General features: G+C 43.4%; 1 protein-coding gene across 5 annotated transcripts in view; it reads right to left on the reverse strand.

Moving 5' to 3' along the window:
* Positions 1–11,213, reverse strand: part of ROCK1 (Rho associated coiled-coil containing protein kinase 1) — an 89,970-nt gene extending 78,757 nt beyond the window's left edge. For 2 of the 5 annotated variants that reach the window (XM_035564018.2, XM_035564016.2), the window contains exons 1-2: positions 11,061–11,213; positions 10,101–10,777 (exon numbers count right to left, since the gene is read on the reverse strand). In XM_035564018.2, the coding sequence (XP_035419911.1) occupies positions 10,101–10,193 (93 nt within the window). In that variant the 5' untranslated portion in view covers positions 10,194–10,777; positions 11,061–11,213. Of the gene's footprint in view, positions 1–10,100; positions 11,027–11,060 lie in introns of those variants that run through there. The other 3 variants (XM_035564017.2, XM_050709048.1, XM_050709049.1) reach the window with 3 other exon arrangements.
* Positions 11,214–11,713: the final 500 nt, after the last annotated feature.

Raw genomic sequence — 11,713 nt, forward strand, 5'->3', positions numbered from 1 at the left:
ACATTGCCATTCAGAGTCTTCCCTGACCCTAACCTAATTTAGTTGCACTGTATCAGAAGGCAGAGGCTTACACACAAGTCCATTACAGTGGCAGTCCCATAACTGAAGCAGTGCAGCTCCAGTAATGTAGTAATGCTCTCCCATTTTTCTTCTAAACGGCATTTTTGATTACATCCCAAGTCCAAACTACTGATGAAAAAGTCTTATGCATAAATCACATAAAGATAGATAAAAGCTTTGTTTTGAGAGCCTGGAGACATTTTAGGACAGAAAAGAAACAATGAGGAACAACTGCAAAGACTCCTGTGACCTTACATTCTTTAAGAATTAGGAGCAGAACAGCCTTTCAGTCCTTTCCACATTCCAAACCTAGGCATCAAGAGGAACCAACAAAGACCTCTGAGCATGCAAGTTTCTTTGTACAAGAGCTTCTGTGTATTACAATTCTATTCTTTAGATAAATACCCCAAAATTCTCCTGAATATGGTGAGACTCTTCACAGCTTTCCTGGAATCATGGTGTGACCAGACCTGAAGATCCCTCCAACAGCTGCTTTGGATTTTAAAAGCCAAAACCATCTCCAAACACTTTAGAGCCATGCTATGTCCAGAAACTGTATGAATTTTGTTGGGCCTGAGCAAGGCTTAAAACAGGCAAGAGCATTTTTGTCAAAGACGAAAGCTCTTCCAGGATGTGTGCTCGTCTGTGCTCTACAGAGGAAGCCTCACTTCTTAGTGACATCTCCAACTCCAAATTCGGTGTACTTTGATGGGGAGGAGTAAAAAAGAACAAAACCACACAGACACTTTGCATCAACAGTTCAACTTTCACTCCATAGCCCTTAATGGGCATTTTGTCACTTCTGTTGCTGTCTTTGCTCTGCTAGCCTTAGCAACAATAGCTCCTGTTCCAAAAGCTGTGATAATTGTTGCCAGCAAAGCAATACCTTCAAACCCTAACAAGTCTATCACTTGGCTGGCACCATTTTCAGCCTTGTATACATACAAGAGAATAGATAGTATGCAGTTGCACGTTACACCCTTTAGACTAGGTTATTCAGAACTGTTTGAACAACCCCAAGGCCAGACCAAACCATATCACTGGTTTGCTAGCAGCTGAATTGGTAGTAACTGGAGCTTAAGGAGGGTAACAGCCCAAAGATGTATTAGAACAAAATAAAATAACTGCTAAGTAGATAGAAATGGCAGAACATTTTCTCTTTGCAAGGGGAGAATAAATTCTTTCAGCTTAAGACTGAAAGGATCCCTTGTGTGCCTACAATTCAAACTTTTTAAGAAGAGACTGGTATAATACAATATTGGTATAGTAAGATTTTATAACAAAGACGGGCTCATGAGGAAATTTCATGTGCTTCTAACACGAACAACAGTACCTAGTATCACAGAATGCTTTGGATTGGAAGGGACCTTAAAGCTCATTCAGTTCCACCTCCCCTGCCATGGGCAGGGACACCTCCCACCTGGACCTGCTGGCCAAGCTGCTTTTGATGCAGCCCAGGATACAATTGCTCACGCAGCACTTTGCTTGAAGCCCAGGTGCATCAACCACCACCCCCAGGTCCTTCTCCCCAGGGCTGCTCTCAATCCATTCTCTGCCCAGCTTGTGTTTGTGCTCAGGATTACCCCAGCCCAGGTGCAGGACCTTGCACTTGGCCTTGTTGAACCTCATGAGTTTTGCACAGGCCCACCTCTCAAGTCCATGCAGCTCCCTCTGGATGGCATCCCTGCCCTCCAGTGTGTCAACCACACCACTCAGCTTGGTGTCATCAGTAAACTCACTGAGGGTGCACTCAATCCCACTGTCCCTTTCAGCAAAGATGTTGAATATGAAACCAAAACACAGTTGCAAGGCACCAGTATTACTTCTGTTTTCAACAAGGGCTTTACTTTCTACCTTGTGTTGTTCTGTGCAACCTGACATCTGTGACAAAAGGCATGTAGCAACTGTAACCAGCATGAACTCTTTCTCCTACCTACAGACCCTCTCCTCCCTGCGTAATCTTCTACATCCACTTCTACTCTACCATCTCCTGGCTGGAGACGTTTCTTCCCTCCAGAAGTCCTTTCGAGAACTCCAGACTTGTAGTCAAATGTGCTCCAGATATCAAGAGTGAAATTAGCATGCTGGACTCTGTCACCCACACTGCGGGAAGATGGCGCTTGTTGCACTGATACCTGGCACTTGAACTTCTACCACCGTCAGCCTCTCCTCCCCTTCTGCCTATCCCCCAGGGACAGAGGGTTCCTGCCCCATTAGTATCAAAGCCCTTCACATTCCCCTACCAAGAAGGGGCAAGCATAACCTCCCTCACTGCTTGTCAGAAGTTGCGTGATGAATACACTCAGATATAGAAAGTGCAATAGGTCAGAATCATGAACAACTGAGGTGGCACTACTGGAGCGTAAATCTGACATCAGAGCAAGGCAACTTTTTTTTTTTTTTCCCACCCTTTTTCTCTCCAACAGGAAAAAAAACTACATCTGAGCTGTTTCAACTGCAGTCACAAATTAAATTTAATGAGCTTACCAATTTACAGTAGCTTCCCCCTCAGGTGATCACCCTTATACACAAAGTCTCCAATTCTACAGTTGCCTCCATTCAGGAAGGTTCTTCTAGTCTTTTTTGGGAGACACCTTTCAGAAGAAAAAAATTCAGGCTCCAAAGAGGCTTACTGACCACATTAATAAGGCCAAACTGCTTAGAAAACTATGGGTCAATTCAAAATCATTTTCCAAATTAACCGATTTGGAAAAAAAGGAAACAGGCTAGTTAATTTTTTTCTTCTGAAGTTCCTAAATAGAATACGGACAGGAAAGAAATCAGTTTTCACCTTGAGAGCTCCATTTTCTTTGAACACTTACACTTAGTATCATCCATCAGTGACCAACACAAAACTGGCCCTGACCATCCATTCTTCCGTCATACTTTTCTATCTGAAGTAACTACCACAGCTATTATACAAATCCTACTAGCCATCTTCTGAAAAACATGTATTCCCCTAACACTAAAACCAGTGAGTATTTCCCACCTTAAACGTCAAGATGATAAGAAAAGCTTCTGACCTTCCCTTCTTTAGAAAATGCAAACCAGACGTGAGGGACCTAGTTTTGGTTAGTCAAGGCTTTCTTTTGCCATTATTTGCTAAAGAAGAAACCCAGCTTCTAGAGAAACAGTAGCAGTTGGTGACGACATGGGAAAACGGCCATTTGTTATTAATGCAATTTAAGTGTGGATATCTAACTAGACTTTATCAGGAAATATCAATTTTCCTCTGAATATATTCATACCTTGGCATTTAACTCATTTGAACACTATGCAGCAATAACTGAATACTACACAGCTTTTAAGAGGAAAAGAGGACAAGATTACTCATCAATATTTGACCAAGTATGAGAATTCAAGAATTTCTTAATTACTTTTTTCTGAAGTGAATATTACAATTCGTGAAGATCTGTAGGAAAAGCAAGTACCTGTCCCACTTGTATTTCTAGATCAATTAAAAGTTCTGTACACCAGATATACACAACCTAGACAGGCATTTAGGTAGTTCCAAACCACAATCCAAAATAAAGCCTTAGTTTGTCTGGTGTTTTCTACAGAGGTTTCCAGGAATAGTTGTCCTTGCAACTGAAAAAAAAAAAAAAAGAACACATTCACATTTTTCTGTTTCTTTTACATAGGCTGAAGAAATATGAACACTGAAGAAATTGAAGAGGGAAAGCTGAAATATAGAAGCCAAAAGTTGGATTTAAATTAGAGCCTACAAAGAGATTTTAAGGACTGTCCCCATGACATAGCATTGTATAAATATTGACAGGGAGTGGCAATCTTTCAGTAAGCAAAAACCCATGCGTTACAAGATTTTGAGTATCAGAATAGACTTTGACCTGTGCTGTAACGAGAACCTGGTGCTGGTCCTGCGGCAGTTTTCCCTTAACAGAACAGGCAGCTAAATGGTCGGAGCAACTGCTGCTTGTCTAGATTGCCTCTGGACTTCTGCAACCTCAAAACCTTAAAGATGCACCTCAACGTGGTGCTGCACCACAGCTGGTGCTATTTGGATATCCGTCCATACTGAAAAGCTCAAGAAGAAACCTGACTAAAGATTACACTACAGGACAGCCAAGAGTCTCAACACAGCAAAACGCTACACACACCAAGATCTCCAAAGCATTTTTATTTCCCTGAAGATCATGTTTCAGCTCTTGTTCAAGCGCTATTTATCCAAACGTGCATCTCAGCAGACTTCTGAGGAAGATGACAGTGCTATTTGCATTTGTTTTAAAAGTGCTATAACTGGGTGTTGCCTGCCTAGCGTTTACAGTTTTATGAGTATTGTCTCATCACCCTTCTGGCTTTATTGCTGCTTGAATGACTGAACAAATTAAGGCAGAGGCAGAATAGTTTTCAAACATTCTCCAACTCTGTTCTCAAAGACGGAAGTTCAACTTTCCAGCATTTCCATTTAGAGCCGCAATTTCTTGATGACAAAGGAGTTTTGATAAATTGCATCAACTAAAGGTCAGAAGAAATAGAAGGTTTTAAATACATGTTTCGGAACCTCTCAAATTCGAGATAAACATCCTGTATTGAGATAAACATCTCAGTATTCCTTGGTAAGAGACCTAAAAAAACCTTTATTTTCATGTAGTGTTAAATTACATCCTCGGGAATTCTGCTAACACCAACTGTGAGGCTACCCATATCACTCGGTCCTAGAGCTTCTAAATATTTATTAAGTTCTCAACAAGTGGCTCCCAAAGCTATCATCTTTCAAAAAAATCAAATAAAATCAAAGAACTACATACCCACAGGTTGATTTTCAATTTGTCCAACAAACAAATTCCAGGTGTTTCCCTCTTCCTTCCTGCCACCCCCAAAAAACAAAAATATTCCACAGTTGCCAGGGAAAGGACATTGTAAATGCTCTTTCCAAGTAAAAATGTTTGTAAGCAAACTATTACAGGTTTTTATTTTTGGTTTTTTTTGTTTGTTTGTTTTGTTTTTTTTGTGTGTGTTTTTTTTTGTTCCTCCATTGGTCTTGCTGAAACATGTCTTAAGATCAACTTCCTATTATTCTTGATTAAAACTTTTTACAGGAAAAACAGTAATTGCATGCCTACAGCCTCTAGTATTACAAACAGAGGTATCAGCTAAGTTAACAATTCTTGTATAAAATCTACTGTACACTGTGAATCAAATGCTAACATGACAGTCCCACCATCTTTACTGTTACTCTCTGGGGGCTTGCATAATATTAAAAAGACTCCTAGCAGGTTCAACCTAAAATGCAAATTCAGTTCTTGTGTTTCCAAAGCTGCCTTACAGTGGCATTTTACCTTTTATCATTAACTTCACATCAATGTATGTATTTCATAATTCACAGTGATGAGTAGAGAGTAGTAACCTGCAGTTAGAGCTAGTTTTATACACAAAGCTTGGATATGGTAACTTGAAGACCCAGAATTACAATTCCAAGTCAGCCAGAAGTCTTATTTTATACCTAACTGAAGAAAAAACACCAGATCTGAACAGCCATGGTGATGCGTCCAAAGAGATTGTCAACTTCAGGATGCTTTAAGTAGTCTGCAGGTAGTTCAAAGTAGTTCACGATTTGAAAATGTTTGAGCTCAGCTTTGCCAATCTTCCATGCATGAACTTTATTAGCAAAAGAAAAAGCTTCTCATATACCTGGTTTCTTCAGCATTTTATCACTCAGATTCTCAGAGCACAGTTAGCATGTTTTCAGAGAAGGGGATTTTCAACAGTTATTTTTACAAGTAAGAGCTTCTGAAGTAAAGGTACTTTGACTTGCATTCTTTACTCCCCTCCCCATTTATTTACCAAATCTTTAACCACAAGGTCTCCAAAAATGCTTTCTAAAAAGTTTTAAGTGGAGAAGATAAAAAGAAGTCTAGTGACAAAAGAGATTTAAACCCCAAATCCTAAAGTGCATGAGATCTCACCTTTTCCAATTCAAGACAGATTAATATAAATTCATCTGGCCAAATATTAATTAGACATAGGAAAACCAAGAGAATCAACAACTGCACTTGTGTTTTTGTTACAACAAAAAATGGAAGTCTCTTGACACTAGGTAAACCAAATCTGTCATAAGCAGCAGTCACTGTTATCAGCTGATTTGAAGCTAAACTACTGAGCAAGCGAAACACGACATCTTTGAAGACTGAGACCATCTGAAGTCTTAAAATCAACCACTCCAGTAATTGACAAAGTATTTGAATAACCAAGTTACTCAAGTGTCCACAAAAAATGTAGAAAGACTCTTTCAGAGTTGTTAGCAGAGCAAAGAGAGCATCAAAAAGCTTTTTCATGAGAGTTTGCTAGATACTTTTCAATCAATCACAAGCATAAGCAGCCTTAGGTCAAGATGTGTCCTTGTACATCCACATATGATATCCCTCCCTCCCCACTCTCCAAAACCTGGAATCCTATGAACTCCAAGAATTTAGTAAGGAACACCAAGGAAAAAAAAAATGTTGTTATTCCAAAATCGTAAAAGCATACTCGGTGAATACTACTTTCTCCTGCTTAACAGCATTAATGGAACACTGAGCTGAAGATAAAAGGGACACGGTTTAGTGGGTGACATTAGTAGTAGGGGGATGGTTGGACCAGATGATCTTGAAGGTCTTTTCCAACCTTAATGAGTCTATGATTACACTGCCCTTATCTGCATTTAGCACACCAATGGTATGCACCAGACCTGACCATCACACACCCTACAGCGTGACAACTCATCTAGCACAGCCTTCACAATCCTTATTAGGTCTTTTCAAGACGCAGAATGCTAGGACATGGCATGTTGAGAAAAGTACTACGTGATGCTGTGGCACATACTTTACCAAGAACACAGATTCTGGCCTCCTCTTGGCTCACGGAAAAGACGACCTGTCTATGATTTCCCAGCCTTGTGCTAAATCAAGTGCACGGAAGCCACAAAGATGCAAACAAATTTAGTTAAACAGTTGCAACTTATAGTCAGTTTTCTTACTTTGCTTTTATTACAACCCTGTTTGTTTTTCCTTTCTCTTATGCACTTCTCCCTCCTGTGCCTCAGCTTTATTAATTTCCTTCCTGCACCATGTAAATTGAAGTCCTCACTATGTCTCTTCCGTTTGCTCTGTTGTCACAGCTCCTCTCCCACACCTTCCTGAATCCGTAATGCACCTTCCTTTGTATCAGACCTTCTCCCCACCTGCCCTTCCCCCAGTCTTCTTTCCTTATTGTTCTCATACTACTTCAGTTATAAATTTAGGATGCTTCTAGCACACAGAAGCTAGCTTATGACAATCACAAAAAAAAAAAAAGGTTACAAAACTGGTTTGAAGTTTATTCCATACCTGCCTTCTACTCTACAGGGGCTACAAGCTGATGAGGGATGGAGGGGTGTAACAGTAGGAACGGAAACGAGATAAAGTAAAGCTAAAGAGTAGAAGTAAAAAGCTGAACTATCTTAGGAGAAACCAAGTGCATTGCTAAAACTTCTCCTCACAACCAAAAGCATGTTTCTTGAAACTAAAGAAACTCCAGCATTTTAAGCCTATCCGTATAGAGTATCAGATGCTGAATTTAAAGCATCTGTGCAATAGGTGCTTTCTATCACCCATACATTGCAGCTCCGATGAAGAGTTACCTAACACCATTGCTGAGGAGAAGTGAAAAAGTAAAACCAATTCATGCCTTTACTCAAAAGAAAAAGGGTGTTTACATTTTAAAGACGTTATAAAATTGGATAAATGTTCATATTGAGTCTGATTATATAAACTTGCTTTTGTTTCCTTTGTAATTGTACTGGGCCAAGAGACTGACATGTTTCCTTGGCCTGGGGAGGAGGGGTCATCTTTAAAGATACTTCAGGTGCAGATCAATTACATCTATACCTAAGCATTTCTTCCTTTAAAACATATCCAAACAGATTATGATAATTTAATATATAATTATATCTTACGCTAAGAATGACACCTGTAGTGTGAATCTCACCTCAAAGTGGTATATACTTAAACTCTTTAGAAAGGGTTGCATACTTAAATTCTGCAGAAAAAAGCCCTAGAACTGATGAGAGAGACGAGAAAGTCCAGCCAGCAGAGTGATACAGTGACCAAACACACACAAAAGCAACCTAACAGCTGATGTCTTCAGAATACACACTTTTTTTGTCGTAAGTTTAAAAGAACATTACCTGTAACTACATCTAACAAAAAAATAATTCTGATGGCTGTAACACAAGAAGCTGCATTTAAAAGAATACTCAAAGGTATCCCAAAAATCCCAGAAAATTGCTGAAGTTTCACTTTAAAGGACATGCTTAAGATCTGAGAGGCAAACACATGTTATAAAACTTAACACAGGCATGACAGGAAGCATCCCAACAAGTTCATTCCCAGACTGACTACAGCCTAGCTCCAAATACTGACTAAGGTAACTAAAAAGGGGCAAATCCTTAAACTGATTAAAAGATCAAGGAGTACAGTTACAAAAAATACTATCAACTGCATGCCTGATATGTGAAAGCTCATTAGTACTGCTGTAGGAAGGCCCCCCTGATGTATTGCTAGCATCAACACACATACTAGCAAACTGAGTCACGGTTAATGTAAAAACTCTGGCCTCTTAATTCATTCTATACCCCTGACTTCTGTCTATAGATACAGGGTGTAATAAAAAATTTGACAGTACTGTCCTAAGTCATCAGAACTGACAAATTACACCCTAAGCATCAGATCTGTTCTCATTAGCTGTGGCTCAAAGATATGTAAACTAGATCAAAAGCAGCAAGTTAACTGGAAGATGCAGCACATTTTCCTTAGTGGCAACAACATCCATGAGGCCCTGCTTTTATCCAGGGAGGGAGTTTTAACCTGTCAACACCTACAAACATCACAAATCGGTAAAAAGCTAAACAGAGTACACGCTGTCATGCACTCGTGCAGAGTCTTTCATGAGGTTCTTTTCACCTCTCCAGTACTTTTATGCTCACATGAGCTATCTGGTAAGAGCCATGCAGGGGAAGATGAAGAATGACTATTAGGAAGCATCTCCACCCCTCGCTCCCCCCATAGTGGGAGAGTTCATCCTAGGCACAAATTCAGTTTACTTGTTCTCTTTGTGACAGCAATAGGCGGGGAAGATGGGGACCCACCTACACACTTCCGAACTTGTATCACTTCCTACAAAGAAAAGAAATTCACTAGTTCAGCGTAAAAATAAGAATTACACTTTTCTACTTAAGGATATCTCTAGGCATATCAAAGCACCCATCTACATCCCAAATAGATTGACTGGATTTGGCACACGCTTTGGCAAGGCGCTTTTTATAATCAGAACTGAAGTACCACTCACTTTTGTGCAAGCAACTGTCAAATGCTGTTGGTTTTATGTCAGGAAGTGTTATGTTTTGCTTCCTTATGATGCAATTACAACACTGACAGCATTGCAGAGAGCCACTGAACCATCAGGTATGATCAAGCAGGGAAACAATTAGCAGACAATTGTCCACCCAGCACACCAACTATTTTAATATGCATTTAACCCCTCTGCCGTGACTATTTTGCCACCTGCAAGGGCGCATTAATCTTACAGCTGTATTTTACATGGCATTAGTACTTGCCAACATCTACGCTAAAAAGGAAGAAGTCAGTCAGTGCTGCAGTGCTTAACCACAACATAAGAGGACTTCACTCTTAAAAAAAGTAAACACTTTCAAAGAGGGAATCAGTAACAAAGCTATTTACAGTCGTTTGCTCGCACAGGGGACTGACACTCAGGAATTACAGCTCTGCACAAAGCGTCCACTGGTGACATTCGGCGAAGTAAAGAAAGGTGCATGAAGCGAGAGGGATGACAAGCCTGAGGCAGGACTGGGCGAGCTCCTCCTTGGCACGAAATCCACTCTCCCTCGCACACAGAAATTCATGCACCCGTAGCTCAACGCTGAGTAAACAAAACACCAGTGCAGAGTTGAGCAGAGTGACTCAGCCAGCAGTGAGAGATTTAGTCCCACAGGGTAAGAAATTCGGGGAGACTGCTCTGGGGACCCATCGGCGCTCCCAACTTACCAGCAAACAGTCCACGTTCACTTCGGATTTGGGGTCCTTTAAAGTCACATCGATTTTTTCGAACCGAGCCTCAAAACTCTCTCCTGTCGACATGTTTCCACGGATTAAAAAGTTTCCCTTATTCCAGAGCAAAATAAGGTTTAAAAAAACAAAACAAAACAACAACAAAAAAAAAACAGGAACACGCACAAAAGAAAACCCACGCAGCCTATGCCAGGCTGGGGAGCGCTTCCTGCGGAATCCCTTCAATCACAGAAGTCTCTGAGGCAAGTCCCCCGCTCCGCACCGACAACGGGGAGGCAAACCGAGGGAGAGCAGGCAACCGGGGGGCTGCTTCTCCCCGCTCCTCCAGGCACGCACGCACTTCCCCGGGCGGCTCAGAGCTGTGCAGCGGCAGGTTTCCTCTCCCTCCCTCCTCTGCTCGGGCCCCGGCGCCTCAGCAGCCGCATCCTCCCGGCCGGGGAAGGCGCCCTGGCAGCCAGCGTAGCGGTTCTTCCTCCTCCTCCTCCTCCTCCTCTTCCTCCTCGTCGTCGCCCCGCAGCAGCAGCAGCAGCAGCAGCCGGCGGCGGATCGGTGCCAGGTTCCCGAGGGCGGCAGCTCTCACTCCGGAGCACCACCAGCAGCAGCAGCAGCAGCAGCAGCAAGAGGGGAGGTGGAAGGTGAAGAAAGCCACGAGCCTGCAGGGAGGGAAGAGCGAGAGGAAAAGGGGAAAAAAATAAATAAATCGGGAGGAAACCCTCAGCGCCTCAGCACCCGGGGGTGCTCCTCGCACCGCGGCGGGCAGGGGGCGAGCCGCTTCAACGGCGGGGCGACGGCAACGGCATCTTCCTCCCGCCGCCTCCTCCTCCTCCTCCTCCTCCTCGTCTTCCTCCTCCTCCTCCTCCTCCTCCTCCTCCTCCCCCTCCCCCTCCCCCTCCTGCCTCCTCCCGCCTCCCTCAGCCCCCCCCAGCCCTCACGTACGGGACGGCGGCCCCGGGGCCGCCCGGTGCCGGGTCGGAGGGGAGGCGGCTCACGGTGCGGCGGCCGCCAACATGTCCGCCTTCCTGTTTGAACGGGGGGGGGCGGCTCGGCCAGCCCGGGACGGCGGCGCGGCTCGGCGCGCATGCGCGGCTCAGCCCCGGGAGGGGAAGGGGAGGCGTGAGCGCGCCGGGCGGGGGCGCCGCTCAACGGTCGGAGGGGGCGCGCGCGCGGCGGCCGTTAGGGGCGGTTGGTTGGGGGCGGTTAGGGGCGGGGAGGCTCTGACAGGGCGCTGCCCTGAGCCCCTTCCTCTGCTCCTTCAGGTGCCGCTTCAGGGCTTCGGTTCCCGCTGCCGTTGCAGAAATGGCCAGCGCGTTCCTACAAAGATCGCTGAAAGCGATGTGGGACGGCAGCTCGTTAATCTCTGGCGGCTGCAAGCCCGTATCGCCAGCGCTACGCTGGGTTTTCAAAGCCATGGGCACGAAACAAAGCCATCTGTTGTCAAGTGCTCGCGTATTTGAGCTGTTCCACCTTGGGCATTCACTACCTGCTATCTAGCTTCGTTCAGAGGAAAAAGAAACAGCATTCTACATTTTGCCTTTTTTGTTCACAACTGCCTTCATATATGCATGCATATATATATACATATATCATAG

Source organism: Cygnus atratus, chromosome 2 (genome assembly GCF_013377495.2).
Source record: "Cygnus atratus isolate AKBS03 ecotype Queensland, Australia chromosome 2, CAtr_DNAZoo_HiC_assembly, whole genome shotgun sequence".
NCBI lineage: Eukaryota > Metazoa > Chordata > Aves > Anseriformes > Anatidae > Cygnus > Cygnus atratus.